Here is a 27,284-nt window from a genome sequence, read left to right as displayed (position 1 = left end):
ACTGTGAAGGTGATGCAGTCAATCATGTGCTTTGTGTACTCCAGAGTCACCAGGCGAGGTGAATATTTGACTGATTAATAATGATATACCAGGATTACAGCAACCTGACAAGCTTAATTTTTCATCCCACTAATTACACTGACCCATTAACATTCATTAATTCTTCATTAAGTGTGCAAAATCAGTCTTTTAGATGTTAGGAGGAAGATGCTTACAGTATCATATGTCAAACCTAATTTTATACTGAGGCTGTTAACATATTTATATTTTATCTGCTGTACTTAAAGAGCTGTACTTTGCATGTATTTTATTTCTGGACTACACTGGACATTTTTTGTTGTAACAACCAAGATATTGTGCATTTTAAATATATGTGTGTATTTTTTTAAATATAAAGTAGTTGAGTTTAAATCACTTTGGTTGATTTAAATACAATATTTTGACTTTATTTAATTGTATTATTATATTAAAATGTATTCTTTTGTATTATATTTCAAACTGGTTTCTTGTTCATCAGTCTCTTGTAGTCTCCAATGTGAAACTTTTCACGTGGGCTGAGCTGACTGAGTACTGTACATTTACAACTTTCCATGCAGTCAGAGGTACTTCCCCGATCGAGAGCGAGAGAGACAGAGAGAGAAAGAGAGAGAAAGAGAGAGAAAGAGAGAGAGAATATAACGATGTAGTGTTCACCAGCCTACTCAGAGGAAAAAAAGAGCAAAGGGCATTTGAATGGCTTAACTGCATCATCAGAAGTGGAGTGCAGGCCTGCTCTTGTCCATTTTAGGAAGAGACTTTAGGGATAAATATTTGATCTGCAGCTTGAATGAGTCCTCCTGTTATCCACCACATGGCCCAAATAATAGCACAGATGCATAATGTGTTACCTTGGAGATGTGTTTAAAATTTCCCTCAAGATAAATATAGAAACTTCACTCACTGAAACTCAAGCTATGACTAATATTAGACCACTTCTGACGTCCACCTCTACACGTCTCCATCACGCTGCCCCCCTTTTACTTTACCTTCTTCCTCACATTATACAGAATGGCTTAATAATGAAAAACTTCTATTCATTGTGCTTCGTATGTGACGTTTGTTTTCTTTGTACCATGAAAGTCAGTGCCTACTGTGTAGTGTGTCATGTGCTGTACAAGGACAATTAAGTCTCCAGATAATTAAGCGTAAAAGGTCAAACCACAGCTTTACATCTAAATGGGCTATTACGATGAAGTGTAGTCAATGAGGAAAAAAACACTTAACTAAATGCAAAGAGAGAATTGAGGTTGATCTTTATAAGCAACACAAACAAGTGACATCGCTCCAAAACTACAACAACGCATGGGTCATTTTCAGTAGGAGACATGCAAAATTAAAGTAAATGGTAGCAGCAAAATATTCCAAATAAAAGGAAATGGGAATGTGTCATATGATAAGGACATTTCCTGCTGTGTTCTCTGGTAGTTGCCAAAGCTAATGTTTAACACTATCAGGCCATGAATGCAGCATTATAAAATCAACTTAAACCTTTAAACTTGTCGGCCCTGTTGCCAAAACGCGTGAGGGTTTTTTCTATTGTGATGTGAGCCAAATGAACAAGTAAATGTAGGATTTTTGTCCTCACTGACTTGGAAATTTGAGATGTGCTACCTTTTCATATTTTTTGGAACATGCTCACTGGATTTAGTGTTTAGCCTCACCTGCCTGCTGCCACACCCTAAACCAAAGTCTGCTGACAGGCAGGGCAACCACACTGAGATAAATCCCTGCTTTTATGTGTTCAAAGTAGATTATCCAGAAAAGGGCTTGGTTATTGACTCTTCAACACCTCAAACTGAATCTTATCCTCATCGTAAAACTTTATCTATTATAAAGAGCCGTTAGTGATTTAAGACAGCTTTTACAGTAGGTATACAGACACATGCATGCCACAGATATTAGTTATGTTTAAGGATAACTCTGCCAATTTTGCGGAATTTACCAATTGTGGAATAAACTGTAAAATTTTGCTGTGTAGGATGAAATTCTATCTACTTATCTTCCGGGATGAAGCATTAAGGAAGGGCGTAACGAATGACTCCTGTGAGTGACACTAAAGAGCCAATCCCCTGAAAAAGGCTCATCTCATCACGGCTGGTGGTTACACTTGGCAGGAGCCACCAGCCAGACAAATGACTAGTCTGTGACAAACCTGCGAACACAGTTCTGTGGTTACTGCTAAAATGCGCAATATTTAGCATTTTTATGACGTGTTTTGTTGGGGTTATTTTCAACTTGTATATCTTGCTTCCAGTCCTACGCTTCAATACTTTACAAGACCACATTCCACACCCACACCTGCTTTTTCTGCAGTTATGAATTATTTACAAGTCAAATAGTGCTGTTGGTAGCTGGCATGGTAGCCCAACAGCTTGAGGTTTTGCCTCGGGGGGGGAGAGCATGTGTTCCTTGTAGTAGTTATGCATACAAAGACATGAGTGTGGAGAGACACAGTGTCATGCCTTTGGGGTAAACAGGTGTGTCCTGTCAACTGAACTGCACCTATGGCTCCAACTGTTGCTCTGTGTTCTGTCGGACTTGGCCGGAATAACCAAAGACATCAAAAAACAAAAAGTCAATATATTGTGGGGTGTAGCTGTCTAGTGTTTGCTCCGCCACCGCCTGCTGCTGTCGTCACATGATACTGGGCTCCAGGGGCAAGTCAAAGCAGCCCGTCAGTGTGTATTAATATACATGACTTCCCGTTACAGACGCATACAGTGAGTCTACAGTCGGCCCATTGCAGCGGCCATGAAAAACCTCTGAGTCACCACCCCGTCACACAGCTGTGCCAAGACTTCCCAGAGCTCCATGGCAACCAAACACCAAACACGCTGGCTGAAGTATAACAGATAAAGCCGGCCCAGGCTGGATTGAGTTATTCTTCTCCACCACACATACGTCACAAGATTTGCTTCCTTTGGAAAACAGTGTGGTGGGAGCCTGGCTACTTCTCTAGCTGAGTAGCTGGGGAATTACAAGAAGCACAATGACATGGAGGATATTGTGGGAATGAATGAACATTTAATATAATACTCTTCTCAACACTTACAGGCTACACATCACCACTCAAATGGAGCTCGCAACAAAATCAACATCCTCACCCACATCCAGTGAAAGCAAATGAACAAACCATAGATTGATGAGCTTGGGACATTGTCATTGCTGACACAATGAAGGTCAACGCCCAAAAACACACATAAAGAATAGTGGCAAGATCAAAGACAGTTTTCATTCTGAATTTTACTTTTAATTGATTTAATCTTTTTTTTTTTCATGCACAGCACTGAATCACACCCACTGTTTTGTGCATATTCACATGGACATATTTTAGGGCACAGATTCAATAAAAATGTCAAACTCATGACAAGAACACAATGGTGCTAACTGGAGGAAATCACTCCCTGTTGTGTGTATTCCCAGTGTATACACACGCTGCTGTTTCAACACTGTGTTGAAATCCAGTCTGGGTAGGGCTTTCGTTTGGGGTTTTTCAAGGAATGTGTTGAATGCTCCTCTATTATCAAAACAGGGAATCTCTGCACACTCTAAAGGAGCACATGTAGTCTGTAGGTAAGTAAATCTGTGCGAGTACAAAATGCCCAGTGTTTCGTAGTTTAATTTCCTCCAACACCTCTAACCCTAGTTGAACTCTGCCAAGACGCTGCCACATTCTTTGGCAGCCACCACCGGCTGAGGCCAGCGGCAGTAATCTATTCTGCAGACCGATGTGGCTGTAATCACAGCTGAGCATAACACCATCAACAAACTCTGTCAGCCTGCTGGTGAGACCCCAAACACAGGTAAGAGGGGGAATGCACACTGTCCTAAAAGAGAGAGCAAAAGTAATGTAATTGCACGCTGGCAACGGCTATTACCTGACACTCTGTAAAGTTAATCATTTATTACCCTCACACACACACACAATCACCAAGTTATCACCAATCACAGTTGTGTCACACACTGTAATGAAAGACATTCTGCCATTAGAGCAGTCATTTTATCTTAACAGTGCAGGATATGTGTGTTTAAGGTGGAGCCTGCTTGGCTGGAGGTGTGTCATTTCAAACAGCCCTCGAGGCTTAAAGTCACATAATTGTACTTGCTAACCGACTAGTCATCCAAACTTAACCACGAGGAATGTGATCTGCAAATTTTGGGTATGGCGTCACACTTCCCACTACATTCCTTGTAAAAAGAGTAAAATAAAAAATTAGGATGTTGCACCATCTACGTCTTACTGAACAACAATAGGTGTAAGCTGGAGGCATAACTGCACAAAGGCAAAATTACAGCATTAAGCCGCACATGTTCAGTTGTTTTGACCACAGTGCTGCCTTAACTACTCCTAGGAGATGTTTTGGAAACAAATTAAGACACACAAAAAAAGAAAATGTCAAACTCATAACTGAAGTGGTGATGGCTCTGGAACCTCATGAATAATGCTCATTTAAGAGTGAACACAGATGCACGAACAAACCCGCGCTGGCTGATGTGCCACAGCGAGTACAGGGACATGACGTAACGCCATAATGTCACATACAGTATTTATGCTCTTATCTTACCATTACAGCTTAACTCTGCTTCCCAAAAGGACAATTTCATACTGTGTCACAGAGTAAACAATATTGTCCTATAATGTCTCATGCTTCAGAGTGACAGGAACATCCCAAAGTTATTGTAGGGTCACTTGCCCAAATAGCAGGAAATTCCCCCACAATGGAACAAGACAACAGCAAATAAAATGTTCTGTCATCATTATAGCAGCTAAATTTGGAAGATTTATGGATAGCTCTGAGTAGTTCTGCTGACTTATGAGGAAAACGTGGAAGCCTGTTTTATTTGAGACCATTTTTCAATGCACAGACTAGGTTTTATATGTGCAATATATTATATAAATGTGATACAAGTATGCCCCTTTGTGACATTACTATTGTTACAAGGCCTCTCCCATTCAAGCCCCACCTCCCACATGCTCCTCCTACCTGGCTTTGAGCTCCTTGTGGTCCTCCCTGATCTTTCCCAGCTCCAGCTGCATGCGTGCTCGCTCCTTGGCCACCTGGTCCAGGGTCTTACGAGCGTCGGCCAGCTCTGTCTCGTAGGCCGTCCTCATGCCCGTCAGGTCACGGCTGACTGAGGACTCCGACTCAGTGATGCGCAGCCGCAACCCGGCGTTCTCCGACTCCAGGGAGCGCACCTTGTCGATGTAGACAGCCAGCCGGTCATTGAGGTTGCAAAGGTCCTCCTTCTCCTGCAGTCTGGTGATGCGGGCCGGTGAGACGGAGGCGATACCTCGGCTGGTGCGTTTCTGGCTTGGGGTTTCCATGGTAATAATGGCTCAGCAAGAGGTGGAGAGAGGGTGAGTCACTGGCTGTGGGGGAGGAGGACAAAGAAAGGAGAGTTGAAGTAAACGATAGTAACTGGGCTATCTTCCCTAGAAAGGCAGTGCACCTAATCATGGGCTGAATCACACATTCAACTTTAACGAAGTTTACACTAAAGAAATGTTCCAGTCCTGGATAATCCTGATTCTTTTCTGGGCAGCCTGCCTGGAGTGCTGGGTCAGCTCAAAGTTCTGTATGATCATTTACTCCTGGATAGTTTTCCATCGTCAGTGAGCACATTTGGAAAACCTTATTTAATAAGTTCCCTGTACTGTATTTGCACTGCGTGATGTTAGAGAGGCAAAGCTTGTATACAAGATGTCATTTTGTAATTACAAAAACATTATCCTTTCATAAAAGATAGTTTAACAGTTTATCTCACTTTCCTTGCCATTATTCCACCTTCTATTATTTCTGATAACACGCCCGAAGCACACTGGTATTTCCCCTGTGTAACAAACTATAATAACATACACTGCTGATCTCTCCTCCGGCTCCATTAAATTGATGCAGGAGTAGTTAAGCCACTTTGCAGCAGTTCGCTCCTATGCAAACATATCTCCCAAAAAACACCACTCCCACCTTTGGCTCACTCAAAAAGGTGATTAAACACCTAAGAATTACTCTTGAAATATGCAGCCGTTACCAGAGAAATCAAAATTTATAAAAACGTTTTCATCCGTCTGTGGTCTTTTTGGTAAAATGGAGGCAAACCAAATAAAGAAAAAAACGTCTAAATGTTTTTACTTGTTTACTGTGATCAGCATGTTCAGCAGTAATCATCTCATCCACAACCAATCAACTCACACTGCCACCACTCCTAATACCAATGTGTTGACTCACATTATAAACATGTCCCGCAGGATGCCCTGATAAGGTAATTGTTAAGATGTGTTGAAACAGTAAAAAGTGAAAGGAAGCACTGTGTTAAAAAGATCCTGTCACTGAAGATGGGATCCTGAATTTTCTGATGTTACATTTTAGGGTATATTTGATAACGAGAAAAGAGCATTTCTTAAAGTTTCGATGGAATGTGTCTCCAACATTACAAATGTAAGCAAACATTTCAAGCTATGAATCTTATAAATCACTAACTATAAAGAGAACTCTACACTGCAATTATGGATGACGCCTTTGGCAATATCAATAAAACGTGCATGCAACTGTGGCTAAACAGGTGTGACTTAAGAATTATCACAACCGAACAACCCATTCCCATTAAAAGGCGGGAAAGCCTACTCCACTTTGGTTCAGCAGTGGGTGGACACGGCAAACTTTGCCATCCATCACCTCACCTCCCATTACCAAAAGTGCGCGCACGCCCATGTGGGTGGGATGGCGCACACATGCATGGATATGATGCGTGCACACGCCCACAGGAGCAAACCCATACAGCCACAAGTACTCTCTCAACTAACTTTTTGAATAAATTAAGCATCAATTTAAGCTCCCGAAACGTGCTGAACATTAACAGGTCTGTTTGATGTTCCACTTTTCACTATTTCAACAGTTTGAATTAAAATGAGCAACAACTTTTACTTTACTAAGTTATTTCACACCACTCCCTGCCAATAGGCAAATGGATTTGCTGACTGACTGAACAAGTTAAACAAGCTCTATTTTATGACCATTACTATGATTATGATTTCATTCCCACAACACTACCACAGTCTGTCACTATAACGATTAAAAACTCTCACAGGGAGACAAAAATCTGAATAGACTGTCTGAACCTTACCTCATTTGTGGGAGAACCTCTCAACTTCAGCCTTCTGACGTAGAAGACAGTGTTCTGGTGCTTTCTACAAGTTTATCTGCTGGTGTTAGTGTGTGTGAGCTGCTGTGAGTGTGTGTGCCGTACCCCTGAGGAACGTAGAGAAGAGGATCCGTTGAATAATGTAGTCTTGCTCTCTGCTGGTGGGTGTGTGCGCCTTTGGCTCGTGCCCTGAACTGCTTTCCTAGCTGTTGCTCACTGCACATGTACCTACTGCTGAAGCTCGAGAGAAGGGGTGGGAGTACAAGAGAGGGGAGGGTGGGGCAGCGAGGAGGAGTCAGGCTAGACAGACTGTGTGCACACACAATCTCACAGAGCAGCTGCTGAGCTTTATCTCTCCCTGCACTGGCCCTATCTTTCCCTTTCTCATTTCCCTCAGACAGAGTCCATGCAGACGGACTGACCTTAGCAACTGGTGCAAGTGGTCTGTCAATAAAATGCAGTGACACTGGTGATACTCAACAGCTCCCAGGTGGGTAACAGTGTGTGAATGTGTCGCTCTCACCCTGCCCTCCCCTGCTGCTATGTAGAATATATTCTTAGCCCACTTTTCTGGTTGAAATGCCTCTGACAGCCTACTCTAAGGATAGCCTAAAGACCTAAAGATAACCTTGGCATGCGCAATCACACAGCATGATAAATAAGAAAACTACATGCAAATCATTCATCACCTCATAGTGTGGATCTGGTGTTATCCATCGCAGAAAAAAATCCTGTCAACATGGTTGTCCACTAAATCCAAGGAGGAAAAAAGCCACAAATCTTTGATATCATATTCCCAGTGAAAGGTGGAATAATTCCCACAAGCCATCTTCAAAGTCTAAACGTCTGTCTCTCGACACCAAGTTGATTCTGGTCTTATTTATTTGCTCGGGGTGGAGTTAATGGCATCACAGGTCCAATCAAGTTCTGGTGCAAGGGAAAAAGACATTTTCTGTGTGTGTGTGTATGTATCTCCTCACCATGGAAATGGAAGTCAGTCCATTCATGTGTGTGTCTGTGTATGTGCATGTGGTTAAACAAGGGGCAAGACAGCATCTCTGTTTTTGGGCATGGGGCAGGCCTAGTGGCTAAGGGAGTATCCTGGCTTCAGTGTGGCCTTCCAGTGGAAAGGAGCCGTCAGTGTCTGAACCTTCCCTGCGTCACACATCCATATTAAAAGCAGCTCACTTGTTCGGCCTCCTCCTCTCTACCTCTCTTTCTCCATCTCTCCATTTCAGGTTTTCAAACTGATTTCCTTTTCTTGTGCTGTCCATTTGCCCAAACAATCATGACATTTCATCACAAATGTTATCAAGCTGAAACAGGGCTACTCAGCTGTGACATAACCTAGAGCCCTGAAGCATGAATGAATGATAAATGACATGTTTTCCTCACGTTATAGAACCAATCTGATGGTGGTTGATCAATAAAGAACTCATAGTTTCAAAACTCTGCTTAAAGGCATTTGAAGACACAACTCACGCCCTATTTACACCTCACTGCTCATCTTCTACGAAAAGGACTAACAGATCAAAATATCTCAGCTACAAGGGAAGTACTTTTACTAGGGCTGCACCTAACTGACTTCACTGTCAGTTTCATAATCGTTTTGTTTATAAAATGTCAGAACATTGTGGAAATATCACAATATACCTGAGCCGTAGGATACATCTTCAAATTGTTTTGTTTTGACCAACAGTGCACATCCCAAAGACATTTCATTTACAATGATATGTGACAGAGAAAAGCAGAAAATAGTTCTGATGAATAAGTTGGTACTATACCAGCAAATCACAAAAAATGTATCGAACAAATAAAAGATGCCGATACGTTTTTTAAATTAACCAAATCTTCTCAGCTCTATATTTTCCAGTAATTTGCACTTGCATTTGTTTTCTATTAACACCTGTTGGATAGGTGGTAAATTAAATTGGATTATTTGGATGCTGCTTACAAAGATGTAATGTGGCAAATTTAAGTGGTAAACCATCACCTTTCAGCTGCTAATTTAAACTGCTACCAATGCACTCAAGTGTTGAGTTGTCTGTCTCACACATAGTATTTAGGAGTCTGGATCCCAGATGCACTCATCAAGTGCAAAGACAGGAGCAGGCATGACAGACTGTGATGCAACTCACCACACAAGACAAGTACTGAACAGCACATTGGCAGTCAGCTGCTTTCTTCAAGTCACTGCCTCAATCCCTGTCTTTCTCTCTCTTTCTGCCCTCACAGCATTCCAAATGGGCAGCAAAAAAAACCCACAAGGCGTGCCTGTTGTGCAACCTCGAGGATGTATGTCTCCACCGTGAGCTACTAACTTGCTGCTGCCCTGGGAGAAAAGAGAGATGACACAAGAGGAATTTTGGCATGACAATAATGTTTACTTTTTTTTTTTTTTTAAAGGCAAACAGGCTACTAAAGACAGGGTCTTATTCCAGTGTTAAAAAACATGACGAACAGCTGTCATGCACACCAGGACATAAAAATGCTTTTTTTCCTTTTCATCTCATTCCTTTATCGCCTTTTCTCCATTTCCTCCTCAGATGCACAGTATCTCTCCCTGTCTTGATTGTTTTGCAGATAACGTGGCGGCACTGCGGTAACTAATTTGTATAATCTAATAGTTCACAGAAGCATTAGTCTTTCATTTCACAAACTTTCACCATCAGTTACTAAGAAACACGTTGACAAGTGTATATTTGCGTTTGCTTTGTTGCTCAGCAGCAACTGTAACCCTACAGCAGTCTTTCACTTCTTTATCTCTGTTCTTCAAAAGGCCATTGTTCATACATCTGCAAAGGCTGCTACCATATCTCTGTCCAACGCACAAGAGCCTGATATGCTTTGAGGGTAGTTAAGGATAGCAACAACAAAAAATTGGACTACGTTTGCATTTGATTCATTAAATTTGATGATCCATCCATTTCTGCACATTGCGCATGTTCAGTAACATGTCTAACAATGTTGCTTTGTGAGTCCTTGTTTTGCTTACCATGCAAATCATACTAAAGATGATCACAACGACCTTCAGTCTTATGTAAATTTATTTTATAATTTTTGATAATGTGCTGGCAATGTGGAATTAATCACGTTGGGACAGGCAGTACAATGTGTTATCTTTGATGATGGACTGCTCTTTCCTGGGTGGGTCGGGATCAGATATCAGGAGGGATCAAAAGCTTGTCTCATTACCTCAATCAGCAACATGACGAAGCAACTATCCCAGAGGGAAAATGAGGAAACTGAATGGGACAAAATACTCAGAGCCAGGCTAAATATTTCCTAACTACTGTGAGTCACATCATATGTGGCCATGAATAGTGCAACTCTGGAGCCACGTGCTTCCACCAGCACCTTTTTGTAAGTCTCACATCCACTCTGTAGTTATCATTTCTTTTGCACTTCTTTCTTCTTCTTCTTTTTTTTTTTACTGAAATAACATTTTGAATGTATGACTAATATTTATAGTTTCAATTTAAGTCCCATCCAGGCATGTTTTAGGACATAAAATACTGCTCTAAATAATGTGTCTTTTATTTCAACTTTAACAGTGAAGCTCAAACATCCAAGTGAAATAACACAAACAAAAGCACATGTTTTGAGTTAGATGGTCAGTTTAAAAACCGTATGTGTGCCCCTATAAATGCAGTGCTTAACATCCTTTGCCTTGTAAGGCAGCCGGATGAGATTATGAGATCATGTAAGAATCAGGCGTCAAATTATACATGCTTGTGTCCAAACCACCAGGGATTCGGACGTATCAGCGTCGCAAATCCAGCTGCCTCACAATGTAATAGACTGTGATTGTGAGATGGTTCATCCAATCAACTGCCAAGTATTTTTTCAAAGTGCCTGCCCTTTTCCAAACAGTTTCCAAAGATGACTACTCCGATGGTTCTGTGTAACAAACCATCTGGTACATCAGATTATCTCACCTCTGGAGCCAAAGATGATAAATACATCAAAGATAACCCATTTAAAATTGTAAAAGAAAAAAAAAAGCAACTATTCAAACTATTACCCAGAAAAATGAATCCATTTTCAAAATAAGGCTGATTAATCAACTAATTGTTGCAGTTCTGATACCAACACTAAAGCTGAATGGCTTAATTGATTAGCAGAAAATGTATCTGCAAGTATTTTGATAATCCATTAATGATTTCAGCCACTTGTCAAGCAAAAATGTCAAACTTTTGCTGGTTCCAGCTTTTCAAATGTGATAATTTAATGCCTTTCTTTGTCATATATAGATTTAAACATATCTTTTGGAAGGGTTTGAACATCACTTTCTACAGAGTCACTGATAATGAAAATACTGCAGCCCCATACACTACTATATATACTATACTCTATAAACCATACACTAAGTACAAACTATCATCACTGATACTGAAGGGGTGGACAAATATAACATTTAACATCAGAAGAAACTAAAGCCAACAAAAAAAGACCATGAAGTTGATTAAGCACTTCTCTAAAACAAGAATTGGGGATGTTCACCTTCACGGAGACAGGATTTCATCAAATTTAACTGGGTGCACTTTATAAACCGGAGACTGAGTGTGTGTCCCTGCGTGTCCCTGCCTGCTTTCCTCATGAATGATTCTGCAGCTCTGAGTCTGTGCCTCTCTGGCGCCCCCTGTCTGCACTACCGTCTGTTTGGGTGCAACAGAGACGCACGTCACGTCATTCACAAGCACACAGAGCAGATACGAAGCGCCATCCACTGGTGGACGCACTGAATTAAAACTTGCAGCTGATACCTCTCAATATAGGGGGGGTCACAGAGTTCATAAATTGGTTCAACATCCTGCCTGGTTCTTTAAAAAAACAGAACAACTCCAGAATTATGACATAGCGACAAATTCAGACTCAACAAACCACATTTCTTACCTGCTTTCTTTGGAGAGACTTGAGCTTTTCTGCAGTCGTTTAAAAAATGCGTCCCCTCCACGGTCACTATTGACCTTTGAAATTGTCCACAATCCAGTTAATCATTATATTATCCACTGCATCCAGTTTGCTATTTACAAATCGCCGAGGAGGAAGTCCACCGAGTCCAGCCAGCAACAAACAGACACCTGCAAATCAACACACTTGATTAGACTGACAACCTCTGCTAATTACAATGCAGCCTATAGGCGCCACCTGGCGACCATAATTAATGCTTTGGTCCGCTTCGTATCAGGATTATTTTTAGCTGTTGAGGGTTTTTCTTTTTTATGAAGGCAGCAGGTGAAGTTTTGGAAAAAATAAATGAAAAAGTGCCTCGGAGTAAGAGTAATCTCAAGGCTGCAGAGAGAGAGAAAACAAACAAATTCTCCACAGATCCTAATTTCATTTTGTTGTCCTCTGAAGAAAATGTGGTTGATATTTCACATCACAATTCAGATATCACAACCATTATCAACACACGTGTCTGTCAGTTGCTTGAAATGAATGATATAACAGTGGTATTCATTTTGCTCGGGACCCCCAGGAGTGACTTCAGGGGCCCCTGTGACCCCACTACTTGCAATGATTGATATACTGACCTGAGCTGGGTTTCACATGAATTGATAATTTAATTAAAGTGGCTGCCAGGGAGTCATACAATTATTCCTCAAGGCAACTACCAGCACGACTGCTACTATCAAACTGTACAGATGGCCCAGTTGAATGGCACAGTCACTTTAATTCCTCTGTGATCCCAAAAACTCATTCTAAATACAAACAAAAACACAATTTAAAAACAACTGGAGCGGGCTGCTGGAGATATTTTATATAGAGCTCCTCGTGGATATGCTTATCATTATGTAACCGCAGAACATGAATTTTACATGATCCATGTTACCGAGCTGTAAATGGTTTGTTTACATTCATAATGGTTATAAATGATGTAACAGGACTGTGGGTCACTGGGAGGCATCATGATCTCTGAGACAACAAGGTCCGAGAATGCTCCCACGCTTGCTGTGATTGCACTTGTAGTCTAGTCTGGTATTAATACTGCACCTTCAGGGCACTATCAGTTTGTCATCTATAACTCTAAAGAAACAATGACATAATTCAAATAAGGTGTACATATTTTGATGCTTTGGTACAAAACTGTACCTGTTGAAATGACACAGGTGCTCTGTGTCCTATTTGGGGCTCCAACTCAGTAAAAAGTACCTGAAGTACCACAGGGCACATTTGCCCGATGGTGTTGATGCTGCGGTCTCAAAAAAATCAGTCTTCAAATCAGCCTGGATGATAAACAGTGGTGGAAGAGGTATTCTGATACTTAGATAAAAGAATCAGTACCACAATGTAAAACATTTAATTACAAATGAAAGTGCCAAATTCATAAAAGTCTTACTAACATCTAAATTTGCTATTATTTGATTTAAAAACAAATGAGACATTTCAGTTACTTTATATGCTGTTGAACAGTAGGATCAATAACAATACATCAAACTTTGTAAATTGATCGTGTGTTTTTTAATGTAATATCTTAATGCTAAATGTAACTATTAAATGCAGCTGTCAAATACATGCAGTGGAGCCAAAAGCATATTTCTCTCTGAAGTGGAGTCAATGTGTTAAAAGTGGTGGAAGAATTATTAAATATTTTACTTAAGTAAAAGTTCACCTACTACATTGTAATATATACTCCATTAAGTAAAAGTCATATACTCAAAATTGCTACTGCTGCAGTATAAGCAGCAAAATGTACTTAAAATATAAAAAATGAAAGTACTCATTATGCAGAATGGCTTTTTACAGAGTGTTATATTATTGTACCACTATGCATTAAATATAGTTTTAATTTTGCAAGTTGATAAAAGTGAAGAACATTTTAACTACCTTATATACTGTTGTGAAGTTTATCTATAAAAATGCATATTTCTTAGATTTGTATAGATTTTATACATAAAATCTTAATACATAAATTAATTAGTAACTATAGCTGAAAGTAAGTGCAGAGAAGTCAAATATGCAATACATTTTTACATGTAATGTAATAGGAGTATTAGTAAGTAAAAAATAAAATATATAAAATAAAATGTAAATAATGGAGTAAAGCAGTAAAACCTCTGTTTCTATCTAAGTACAGTGGATGAAGAAATGTACTCCATCACTTCCCATCAATGATGACACGTCTGAGAATAAAATGAAGGCTTTTAAAACTGATCTACTTCACACTTCATCCTTGAAATCAACAAATCTTAAAGTGCATCGGAGCTGCATTGTGTGCACTTAGGTATGCAAGTTTTTATTCCTAACAAGGCATCATAATTTAGTAACAAAATATGTTTGATTAAGACGAAACCCAAGAAATCATTTTACAGTGTGATATTGATCCCATGACTAAATCATTTTGCAGATTAAAAAATGCAATCTTTCGTTGTGTAATGAAAAAGTAATATCTGAATCAATCGATTGTTACATTGTCTGCAATGCATTCACTAAAATGAGAAAAGGATGCCAAGAAGAAAGTGGAGACCAGCAGGACTCCTTGAGTTCAAAGCTGACTGTGACGAGTGTGAGATCACCACCATACGGGAAGCAAGCGGTGAGGTGAGCCTTACTCATCACTAGGCGTGTCACTAGCTGTACAGCATCAATGTGATTAGAGAGACAGGGAGGGGAGGGGGCTGGAAATAGGGAAAGAGAGTGAGAGAGATGACCTAATACCCGTAAAAAGCAATGAAGTCATACTACCTGACTCATATTCCCAGCTGACACCAGCTCTCCCGGTCACAACACCCCTGTTTGTGTGTTTGTTGTTGGAGGATGAAGTGGTGGGGTGGGGTGGGTGGGGGGGTCACAGCAGGCGAGCAGAGAATTTATCTGAGGGTTTGTGTGTTCAGAGTTTAAAGATGGAAAAACTGTCAATCTGTTTGTCACACAGAAGGATTTGCTGCAAATACACTGATGTAACATAGGTTCTGAAATAATTGGCTGATCATTTGAATAAAGGAGTCAAAAGAAAAAGAATGGGTGATAAATTTAATGATGAGGTAATTCTTTATCAAGCAATTTCCAAATGTGCAAATAACTCTAGCTTCTCAAATGTGAGAATTTGCTGCCTTTTTTCTTAGCTCTGGTTTTTAATACCTTTGGGGTTCGGACTGTTGTTTCGACAAGACAAGCAATCTGAAGTTGTCACCTTATAGGCTTTGGACATTTTTCACTATTTTCCCACATTTAGTAGTCCAAACAATTAATTAAAAATCTACAGCAATGCTAGCAGCTGTGTAAAACTGTAATTAGGCACAGTGGTGCTTTGGGCTGAGTGCTGACATCATCCTCATGATATGCTCACAATGACAATGCTAACATGCTGATGTTTTGCAGATATAATGTTTACCACATTCACTAGCATGCTAACATTAGCTAATTAGAAATGAGGCTGATGGGAATGTCATTAGTTACTTTTAGATGAAAGTTTTAGAGGGAAGGTCAGGGGGTCACTGAGGTTATTAAAATTCTGAGGGGGAAATTAATGTCTGTATCAAATTTCACAACCATCAACCGATCAGTTTTTGAGACATTTAACAAAAAAAAAGCCAGGGAAAGTCAAGCGATCGATCACCCTCTGAGGCCTATGAATGTGGGAATTAAATTTCATGATAATCCACCTAATAGTTGTTGAAATATTTTGGCCAGTAAGTGGTGGACCAACAGCCTGAAATTGCCACCCCTAGAACCACTGACAAAAACTAAATGACAGATTAATCTGTAATGTAAATAATCTCTAGTTACAGCCCGAATAAACAGCCAGCACTGGGGATAAAACAACACATTCAGCCGTCTCACTCACACTGACACACAATAGTTTTCTAACAAGTGTACTTGTGGATCGCACTGCTCTCCGAGGAAATCCCCATGCATTGTACAAACTGAATAAGCATACCCAATAGGATTGACTCCAGGGTGACAACCTAGATTTGAATTGAATTACACTGAAATTATTTCATTGTATTTGGGCTTTGTCTAAAAATCACCAGAAATATTTGATTACTTCACAGAGAGCCTCGTCTTAGAGCATTCAAATAAGGGTGAAAAACATACTTAGAGCTTCACTTTTTGCTTAGTGTGGTTATTTTTGCTGACCAAAGACAGCGGAGTTTGGGAGGAAAAGGCCTCATTATCTGGGTCCCTGTGTGTCGGTCGACCTGCAGAAAAAATAAACATTCTGGTGATTCTAAAATGACTGCCAGAAACACTCAGTTGCTTCATGTTTGATGATGATCTTTCCTTTCAGAGTGTATTCCACCACTGCCTCTCCATCTCCCATTTTCTCTTTTCTCTTAAACAATTTTGTTGTTGTTTGTTTGCGATCTTGTGTCATTATTGTGTGCAGTCTGTCTGTCTGCTGCTGCTTTTGCCTGCTTACTTGAAAACAGTGGGGGGGAAAAAACTTACAGCAAATACAAGCAACACAAATGAGAAACAAAAAAATGTTACATTGTTTCTATTTACGGAAACACAAAGTAGCCTCTTCATTTTATGTTTCACTTGTTCAGCTGATCGATTTCAGGGCTCACGTCAGCTTATGAGCACAAGATGTGGTATCATTTGCATGAGGTCTTACATCATCCCTGTGAGCCCGTTCACTGTGGCATCAGCACGTGGTGCTTAGCCAACATGTCCCTTTGTGCTCGCAGAAGCCTCATTCAAGTGACAGCGGGGCACCAGAAAAGTCTTGAAAAGGACATCTGGCCGTGGAAGTCAAAGGGACGTCCTTTAGGGATTCTTAGACATATCTTTACAGCCTATTAAGCCTGTCCCCTTTTGAAAGACAGATACTGTCCATAGGTAGAAGCAATATTTGCATGGTCTCTTGGACAAAGAGATTGGTGTGTCTCTGCGGCACAGTAAACCAAAGCATCTCCCCAAAGATGCCAGTCAGCCTTTCATCAGAGGGAAAAAAAGAGAAAGGGGACCACTCTGACGACCAGATGGTCAAGATCATTGAGTTTTTTATGTGCAAGTAACATGACCTCACTCTGAGTTTCACAAGTATCCTGTAACACACACACACACACACTCACATGCACACATATGAGTACAAATGACAATTGCAGCGTTCAGCTATAGGCAGTGACCACATCAGGCAGCTGTAAGCCTGCCCCAAACCAGAGGAGGTTTATTCAGGGTCACAGAGGTTATGTGGTACAACAGCATCACCAATCAGGCCTCCAACAAGCCACACCAAAACACACACATTAAGGCAGAGAGAGGATTGTGAAAGGGGGGAAACACTATCCCAGATCCATGCTTTTTATTGATTGGGGCTCTCGGTTCCCGGCGGACCCCTTTTAATGGAGCCAGACGACCTCTTGGACACACTACCGTGGTCGGTGCACCACTGAGAGGCCAGCCCTTGTGTGGTGCTTGTCCCCATCCCAACCGTGCTCCCACCCAATCCTCTGGCCTCTCCTCTAGGTGGGGTGGGGATTGGGGGCAGACCCCCCGGGCCCACCCTCTGGTCCTTCATGCATCACGCGATCCTGCTCTCCTCCTGCTGCTGTTTTTTATCCATGTTATTGGGTGGAGTGGGGGATGTTTTAATCCTGGCCTCATACCAGGAGTCTCCCTGTGAGTTCTCATCTGCAACACACCCTTGGGGAACGAACCCCTTTCTGATTGGCACCCTGAGAGCGCGTCTAGACTATGATTATGCATGTAAATACACACGCTCCATCTTTCTGGTACCATTTTATCACAACATTTATATTGTTTCTATTTACAGACCTGGTGTTTGGAAAATCGTGATTGTATTGTTGCTCTATTCTATGTGTTATTAAAAGGCAGAAGGCGTTCTCACTAGAAATGCTAAAATATTCATGCCGAATCTCTCTAGTAGTCACATGCCATGCTCAGTCTGTCGCGTAAGCTCAAATGGAAGACTGAGTGTATTTTTGTTTTTGTTATTAAAGTTGTAACCCAGTTACAGTGTGGGAAAACACCACGTGGAGAATAATAAATTGAATTTAATAGATGGGGTTAAAATGCACAAAAATCATCACAGTGAATTCAACACCTCCCCTGGGAGCACAAAGCAAGCACACACACACACACACAGGCCGATTTCAAAGACATTTCACTTAAGAGCAATTTATGATTCCAGGTGCCGAGCCCCTCAACTTCGGTGTTTGATTGGGTCATTTAAAACACATATTCAGAAGTTTTTAATTTTGAGTGGGGTGGAGAGTAAACATCTCCAGAGTTTGCCTTGTCATTCAGGTAGCCTGACACGTGCATATGCACAGATGGCAACAACAGGCCAAGCTGGAGTTAGACTGACACTTTGAGGAAGCTCAAAACATGGACTTCAGTTATTGCTGTGTGGCAAAATCTACACCAGGTCCAACATTTCCTCAAAGCTTCATTTATGGTGGTGACCCAAGTGCAATCATATTTTTTAACACTGTTAAAAACAATATTTATATCATATAATAAAAACATCCATGCATTTTTTTCTGATCTTTTGTATTAATTGTAGATAAATACACATTTGCAGGATTTAATGGTAATAAATGCAACTTCTAAGTACTTTGCTATACCTGTTTTGAACAATGAAAATTTGCTTAAAAAAACAAACAAACAAAGAAAGTCAAACCATAAGCATAAACTGTGCGATATAATAATTATCAGCAGTATTATTATTAACTGCAGTTTGAGTCTTTGTGTTATACTACAACCATGCTGTCAGGCGTGGCTTCTGTCGAGGACATCTTGGGGAGTCTGTACGCGAAACCAACGGCGCGGTTCTTTGTTCACCGGGGCTGCTGCACCCTTCTTCTTCTCCTCCTTTTTTTTTTAAAGGGAAATGTGCAAGGGCTTTTCTGATGGTTCACCCGCTGCATAGGGTCTGCAACGCCTGTCTGACAACTCCCTTTCTCTTCTCCTGCTCGTATAGGCTACAGTCCCCACCTCCCCCCACCCCCACCCCCCACCCCAGACACCCTCTCTCTCTCTCTTTCTCTCTCTCCCTCCTATACATAACATCCTCATGCGCAACGGCGCCGGAGACAACAACGCGGTGACCTGCCGCAAAGCACGGCTACATAGAGGTGGGCGGACCCCCCCCCCTCCCAAAAAAAATGTCACAAACTCCTTTACACTCAAAATTCATGTCAGATAGTCCACATTGCCCTCAAAATACACCGGAGCTGCTCGTTTTTGCTACCAAAGCTAAAAGTTGACATCATCTTTTCAGCAGCAGCACCACTAGATGACCATGTGCGCACTGTAGTTGCACCTTTTGATTCAGAAGTGTTTACATCCTGGATGGCCATTCTTACATAAGTCGCCAAAAAAAAAAATGCGGTTTTTCAGGCTATACGCTGCAGCTGTGGAGCTGCGGACGAGCCTGCGTTAACGATTAGGAGTGAGGTGCAGGAGGTGAACGGTGAGGTATTTTTTTCTTCTTTTTCTATAGGTGACGGGAGGCAGCTCGATGTGAGATGCCACAGGCTTGGGAACCTGAGACGGAATGGTACAACGGGAGGGCGGCTCGTTTTGTCTCGGCGAGGAGGGGAGCTGTGTAAACCAGACTGGGTGGAGCAACATATCGCCCAGCCCCATCTATCGCGCAGACGGCCTTGTGTCCCGTTTGCCTAGAGCTCGGGGAGAGACTACTGTACTGAAAAGTCTGGCGGATAGAGAGAGAGGGGGCCGGTCTATGGGAGGGACTAGCGCAAAGGGGGGGAATTGGAAGGAGGAGGGGGGCGAGGAGGAGGCGGCACGGGTGCTGTTTCTCCAGTCTCTTTCCCTGTCTTTGTCTCACACACTCTTTTGTTAGCCATGCCTAGCCTGCTGGTTCTAGCAGGGATCATGGAGAAAAATGGGGGCTACGGCGGGGATCTGGCCGGCTCCGGCTTCGGAAGCGAAGGTCTCCTTGTGCCGCCCGATGAGGAGGAAGACGACTCCCGTGCCCTCAGGGTCGCGCTGGGCCAGTTATCTCTACTGGGGCTCGGGGAAGGCGAGGACGGCGGCGGAGCCCCAACAACAGGAGTACAGGACCGGAGTAACAATAACAACAACCACCACAACCACACGAATAGCATCGGAGGTGGCGGGGACACGGCGATCCTGCAAGGGAAAAGCAAGTTGTGCGCCCTGTACGAGAGCTCCTCAAGTGAGACCAAAGGACGAGGCTGCAACATAACAGAATGCGTCCCAGTGCCCAGCTCTGAACATGTGGCCGAAATAGTGGGGAGACAAGGTAAACCGCTGGCTTGCAAATGATTTCCCTCCAAACTTGTGCTTTTATCCCACTAGCAGTGCTGCATTATCCCCGCCGTGGTTTCCTGTGTGCTTTGTTTTTTTTTTTGTTCTCTAACTGTTACCTGGTGTTATTTGACAAAGAAAAGGGAGTGGTGTGTGTGTGTGTGCTCGCGTGTTTTTTTTGTACTCCCCCGAGACATCAGCCTCCCACTTTTTTCTGCTCCAATGTTGCAAGTTGTGGTGCACTCACGTCGTTAGACTGATACATTGAAACAAACTCGTTCGCCGCTTTTTGTGTTTATTTTGCTTTGGAGTGAATTTGCACAGAGGCACGAAAGAGAGAGGAGAGAGAGAAAGAGAGACCCGTTCCCTCCTGGGCGAATTATTCTACATCCACGCCATCAATGTCAGCGCACAGACACACACTGGAGCAGGGAGAGCACTTGCTTCCTTTGTCGTCTGAGACGCGCCAGACTGTTCAAAAAGGCAACGTGCAGCTGGTGGAGAAAAGGAATGTCTTTCACTTTGAATTCCTCAATAAGAAAATAATCAGATTTAGAAATTTGCTCTTAATGGTGGAGGATGTTTAGCCTCTTCTCAAATTTATTCAGCTCGTTGTTTATGTTGCGCACTGCCCCAGTGACACAATTGGACAATAGAGCGAGGGAGCGTGGTCCCCTTGTTTTTTTTTCCTCCATAAGAGGGAGTTGGAAAGTTCAATTCCAGACACATTATAGATTCTGTCTATTTCTCTTAAAGTTGGAGGGTTTTTTTAGATTAAAATTTAACAAAGACTTGAAGTTGAATGACAGCAGCTGTCAAACAAAGGTGTGAAAGTGGGGTTGGGGGATTGAGGGGAGGGGCACATTAAGACAGTGTTTCTGCTTGGCACACGGGATAGTCTTAAAGGGTGACTCAGCGAGAAGTTGCACCAGGAGGTGGGAATCCTTTCTTTAAAACACAATATTCAGTTATTTGTGCTCATTTGCAACAAAGCTGCCTCCAGGTGATTTTTTCCACTTTATCCAGTTAACATATTTATGTTCAGTGGAGCTGCAAACAAGCTTGAACCTAAGTTGTTGTTGTTTTCGCTCTTCTTCTGCTTGGTGATGGTGTTTGTGTGGCTGCACCCATTGTTTAACTGTTGTGATGAACCCATGGGTGAGAGAGGGGCAGAGAAAAACAAGGATGGGCAGTATAGCATCCAAAAGCTGAATGGGAGTCACGCCTTGGAGCTCAACACAAGGGGCTCCTCATGAGCCCCACTTCACTGCACACACTCAATACCACATGGCTGTCTGAGTCAGGAGAGGGAGAAATAGGGGGAAGGATTGAGAGGGAAGTGCACCATCAGTAAATCTTAACTTGTGTTACTAACAAAAACAAACAGATCTCAAATATTGTCACAGGAGGTTAGGAGGAGTTGAGATATCTTCTTTTACCGATAGGTTCCCCTCTTGCTCCTCTGCTGGGGTAATGTGGATTTAGTTTGTGCTTTTAAGTGCCCCATGTCTCTCATTGCAGCTCCTGTTCTTTACTCTGAAGTGTAAGTTTTGAATTTTAATGGGGTAACCGAAGACAGCCGAAGGGTGGATCCAGTGAGCATAAGTGCAGCGAGAGGGCCCTTTTGCCTTGACCGAGAAGAAGTGCTGATTTGGGGGGATTTGAGATGAGCTGCTTTTTGATTCAGTCCCTTCGTTAGCTGGCACTACGTACACACCCCCTTCTACTCTGGACCGTTCATCACAGTGCGCCTTGTGAATCTGGCAAACAGAGCACTCTGTTATGATGAAGAAGAGATAGATATGATTGTTTTCCTCTGTCAGTGTCACAGGCATTGATTCCCGAGGATGCTCTTGCACCTTCCTTCTGGTGCTCTTCACATCAAGGGTGGCTTTGTTTTGAATCACAGGCACCTCTTACACTGCAGTTTAACAGTTGAAAATAAATTTGTCTCCAGTGACCTCAATTTCTGGTTGCAATTAATTAATCTTTGCCTATTTTGTTTATAGATAATTCTTTAATTGAGACATTAATTTGGTGTAATTAAAAGGTGCAACGTAGTTCGACAGTAGGAATTTGTCAATTGCTCTGTGATCCTTTATGCCTTGGAGAGGTCTATTAGCCTGATACGAGGCAATGGCCACAAAGGGTATTTTCAGGTTTAGAGTATGAGCAGTACTAAACCTTCAGAGCATCACTATCCCTCTGTCCATGCCACTGCTTCCTGAGGAGTAAGTGTTCCCGAACAAAGTGGACCTATTTAGTAGCATTAGGGAGACATTCGTCTTCAACTTAAAGTGTCTTTAAACCCCTAGGATACCTGCTGCTTTGATTTTTAGATAGGTAATGCAATGGTGTGATGTGTGATCTGAAGCAGCTGGAGACTGGTAAGATGAGCTCACTGAATAGACGCCTGATGGTTCTTGCTCATCCAAAGAGATGCACTGGCCTCTTTAAGACATGGCTAAGACAGGAGAGGCATGTTGGATTCGTCAATACCAAAAGTGAAACTCTTAAAGAGGATAATGACTGCATTTCTGAATGAAAACTGACCCGTTTAATGGTCTTCGTCGGTGTAATATAAACAGTATTGCTGTATTTTCATACCACGTTCTCTTTGACCTCAAATGTACCCGACAATCCTCCTAAATAATCACGGATTTAGTGTATATCCTGCTCTGTCCCATTACAGTGTCGGGTTATTTGTCATGAAATAACATTACCCTGCACTCTCACATTAAGACTCTACCTTAAAAGCACTTAATAGAGTAAACTATTACACACTGATCAAAAACAGGGCAGACGCAGAGCAATAAATGCTCAAAAACTGAGCACATGTGGGTTGCCTGTATTGTCTCTTAAGTTCAAGGAGAGGTCACGCAGTGATTGCTCACCAACATACTGCAAATGTATTGCACCTGCTGCTCTTCAACCCTTCACAACATTCATATATACGCTGGCCAATTCCTATGCACGACCCATGTATCTCTTAGTCAGTTGTGTGTCTGATTTAGAGCTAATAAATTAGTGCACTAATGCTTGGGTGCTTGAAACCTCTTAAATTATGGTAATACCTCTGTGTACCCTTTGCCAGCAAAAACCTGTGAGTTAAAATGATCATAAACAGTGAATAAATGTAAATTTACACCGAACAAAGGATAACTGTAGATTTCTAACAGCTCAGGTTGATAAAGTGTGTGCCCATGCGTAACCTTTTAACTTGATTTGTGAATCGCAAAATTGACATGGCGTATCATATTTACTTATTTTAAAATGCATGTTGTTGTCTCTCTGCAGGTTGCAAGATCAAAGCCCTGCGGGCCAAGACCAACACCTACATCAAAACCCCCGTTAGAGGAGAGGAGCCGGTGTTCTTAATCACTGGCCGGAAGGAGGATGTTGCATTGGCCCGCCGTGAAATCATCTCTGCTGCTGAGCACTTCTCCATGCTTCGGGCATCCCGCAACAAGCTGGGGGTGTCCTTTAGCGGCTCCCCGCCAACACCTTTGCCAGGTCAGACCACCATTCAGGTGAGAGTGCCATACCGTGTCGTGGGGCTGGTTGTGGGGCCTAAGGGCTCCACCATCAAACGCATCCAGCAGCAAACCTGCACTTACATCGTCACTCCCAGTCGAGACCGCGACCCTGTCTTTGAAATCACGGGGTCACCCAGCAACGCCGAGCGGGCCCGCGAGGAGATTGAAGCACACATCGCCTTCCGAACAGGAGGTCTGCACGACCACAATAATGAGAATGACTGTATGGGGCCGAATGGTGGAAGCAGCCCAGCGGGCAGCAGCGGTGGTCTGGAGAGCCGGCTTCAGCAGGTGTGGGGGCTGCAGGGGGGCCAGCGCAAGCCCCTCACCAGCAGCTACCGCCAGAACTTCTCAGATGCCATGGTTGGAGGGGGAGGAGGAGGAGGTGAAGGAGGGGGAATCTATAACAAGGGCAACTTCTCCAACTCCGGAGAGAAGCCCTGCTCTTATTTTGGATCTGAGGGTACCCAGAGCTGGGGCGACCCCGACTACCCCAAACAGGTGGCCTTCTACGCCCAGCAGCGTTCCAAGAGCTTCGGAGGCCTCCCTCTCCCTCTGACCAGACTCTCCCCAGGCTTAAACGAGTCCTGCGGAGGTGGAAGTAACAACAACTCTTCAGTCACCAGCATTGTGCCCGTATCCGGCTCACCTCATGCCCAGGCCCGCCGCGCCCACAGTGAGCCCACCTCAGCCGGCGAGGGGTTTCCAGGCCGTCTGCCAGTGCCGGACTCGCCACCGGCCACTGTGCGGGACTGCATGACCTGCTTTGAGAGCAAAGTTACAGCTGCCTTGGTGCCCTGTGGCCATAACCTCTTCTGCATGGAGTGTGCCATCCGAATCTGTGAGCTCAACCACCCGGAGTGCCCAGTGTGCCACACCCAGGTCACACAGGCCATCCGAATATTCTCTTAAGGAACCACATCAGTTTTTATCATTAGTTTTGTCAGTGTTTGTTCAATAATTATTTACTGTTATTATGATTATTATTATAATACACAAGTACTTTTTTGTTTTTCAGAAAATTTAAAAACAATCAAGCAGATATTTTAGAAGGCACTGCTTGCTTTACTAAAAAGTATAAGAAATATTTTTAAGTTTTTCTTTTATATATATATGCATATATATTTTATAAAAGTTTTGTTTATAAGAGAAGTATAGTACCTTGCATTTTCAGTTTTTTGACTGCTGCTGTTTTTCATTCATGAATCACAGTGTACGCAGAGGTAGACAGTAATGTGAACATTTTATTATTCAAATTTTTATTTTACCATGAAGTGGGTTTATATGGAAGGAAGAAGATGATTGTTGAGGTACCCAATCTGCACCTGACTAACCTAGAAAGTCAATGTTGTTATTAGAAGGAACAAATAAAAAATTCATTGCACCGCACCATACAATCATCTTGGGACTAAAATAAGTTGTCAATCATACCTAGAAAATTCAGGAGCTGATTTGAAGGTGAATTAAGACATTTCAGTTTGACTGTGATTGTGGTTTGATATAATTGGTCCAAAATAGATATTAATTCTAGCAGAGAAAATGTGGATAGATTGGATCTAGTCAAACCCTTGTAAACCATACAAGAAAACAAAAAAACAGCCGCTCATTTCACTCTTATACCTTCAAAAACCACATTACTGCTAAAATGGACATTACATCATTATTTATGGTAATTGGTTAAATCGTATTGGTACCGTTTTTCACAGAGCTAGATCTAAGTTGTATAAAGTACATTTTCTTTCCAGTAGCCATTGATTACACTTTGGTCACTGCAGTTTGTTGAAAAGATTCAGTAATGCTTGCTCCTCGTGGCACTTGAAAAGCATGTGGTTCCTCGGTTGGCTTAAAGCACTGATTTAATTTGTGAGGCCGAAAGCCTTGGAATTCATCCAGTTGGCTAGTTCTTGATATCTGTCTCCCCGATGGACTTGTTTCAAAGCCACCTTAACCGCGCTTTATTGTCTTGTGTGGTCGTTTGGCCACAGTCGCTGAACGATATAGGACAAAACAAGAGCTTCGGTCGACAAGCATTGCTCTGAGGTGTGCACTGTAAATAAGGAGGAGAATTAGTGTGTGGACAGAAGCCGAGTAAAACTGTAAAATGTCTCCTGATTCAGCAGCAGACTCCGATTAAAATAGTTGACACTGTAAAATACAGAGTCCCAAATCAGTAATCCTAACTCACGTCTCCAATAGGAACAGCATTATGTGTGAGCTCTGAGGGGCCTGCTGTCTCCCCTGTAATTAGCAAAGCTGTACAGGAGCAGGTGTTTCATGGCACACTGTGGCTGTGACCTCAAGTTGGAGGTCTCGCTTAGCCCCCTTTCTTTCTCTCCTTTCTTTGGGAGTGGCTTTTATGTCTCCCCCTGCTTACAGTTCGATCGTTTGCTTTCGAAGGCCTCGCTGAGAGGGGCGTATTGTCTGGGCCCAGCAGCGGCGTGGGCTGCACAGTGCTCGGACACGGCCTGGATCTACTCATTGATAATTAGGCAAATGGGTTGGTCCAGGTGCGGACCGTGTGGGGACTCTGGAGCTGTGTGAGGGGTAAAGACAGGGTCCTGCAGCGAGCCCCTTACTGCCCCGCCCCACTGTTACCAGCACAGAGGGGGCTGGATGGTCTGGATGCAGCTGGGCGAACAGAACCCCCTCCTTCCACTCCCTCTTACCCCTTCCTCCCCCCTTCCCTCTCCTTTTCTGCTGCTCTGAGCTATCCCTACTGGGGAGAGGGGGCCTCTTTTGTCCCAAAACACACATACACACACACACACGCAAAATTTGAAAGACACTAGCCGAATTTGGCAGTGCCTGTGAAATGAGGGGAGGCTTAGGAGCTAAATAAATTATCTACAGTTATCAGGAGATGCACCAGTTACCTATTTTGAACGTTATGTCACGCAATTTGCCATATACACTTTCCAGATAATGAAAATGTGCTCATTTTAACATACAAAGAAAGATTGCGTGATCTTATCACACGAGGTGCAGCATTAACCCCCCACCCCACCCCTTCCCCAACTGCACCACCCTGAAATTTGGGGTTCTGTTTGTGTGACAGCGGCAGCGCAGATCGAAGTTTCCACAAAGCTCCCGCCCCTCTTTACCTCCCGATTTCTCCCCCCTATGCCAGTTCGCTACTGTATGGGACATCCTGCAGCTGCCCCTTCACTATGGACACCCAGGCCTCAGCAAATGGCAGCCCCCCTTGCTTTGAGCTTCCAAAATGAAATCAGACAATTGTAATTGACAGGAAAGCAGAGGAAACGCCCCATTTAACCAGCACTCATGCTGAATCAAATTACACACCCTCTGCGTCTGCCTTAGCCCCAGCCTGGGGATTTCAGAGGGCTAGAGCAGAGCGGA

General features: G+C 42.7%; 2 protein-coding genes across 4 annotated transcripts in view; one reads left to right on the top strand and one right to left on the bottom strand.

Annotated features, from left to right (window-relative positions):
* The window catches only part of LOC133983020 (lamin-A-like), a 36,963-nt gene extending 24,813 nt beyond the window's left edge, over nucleotides 1-12,150 (bottom strand). Inside the window, exons 1-3 of one of the 3 annotated variants that reach the window (XM_062421935.1) lie at nucleotides 12,076-12,128; nucleotides 7,285-7,419; nucleotides 5,025-5,410 (exon numbers count right to left, since the gene is read on the bottom strand). In XM_062421935.1, coding sequence (XP_062277919.1) covers nucleotides 5,025-5,365 — 341 coding nt within the window. In that variant the 5' untranslated portion in view covers nucleotides 5,366-5,410; nucleotides 7,285-7,419; nucleotides 12,076-12,128. Of the gene's footprint in view, nucleotides 1-5,024; nucleotides 5,411-7,284; nucleotides 9,803-12,075 lie in introns of those variants that run through there. The other 2 variants (XM_062421936.1, XM_062421934.1) reach the window with 2 other exon arrangements.
* Nucleotides 12,151-19,962: 7,812 nt separating this feature from the next.
* mex3a (mex-3 RNA binding family member A) lies at nucleotides 19,963-24,836 on the top strand. Its single transcript, XM_062422941.1, has 2 exons — nucleotides 19,963-20,383; nucleotides 23,686-24,836. Exons 1-2 carry the CDS (start codon nucleotides 19,963-19,965, stop codon nucleotides 24,834-24,836), a joined length of 1,572 nt encoding a protein of 523 aa, XP_062278925.1.
* The last annotated feature ends 2,448 nt before the right edge of the window (nucleotides 24,837-27,284 follow it).

Source organism: Scomber scombrus, chromosome 7 (genome assembly GCF_963691925.1).
Source record: "Scomber scombrus chromosome 7, fScoSco1.1, whole genome shotgun sequence".
NCBI lineage: Eukaryota > Metazoa > Chordata > Actinopteri > Scombriformes > Scombridae > Scomber > Scomber scombrus.
This window is presented reverse-complemented; position numbering and strand designations above follow the sequence as displayed.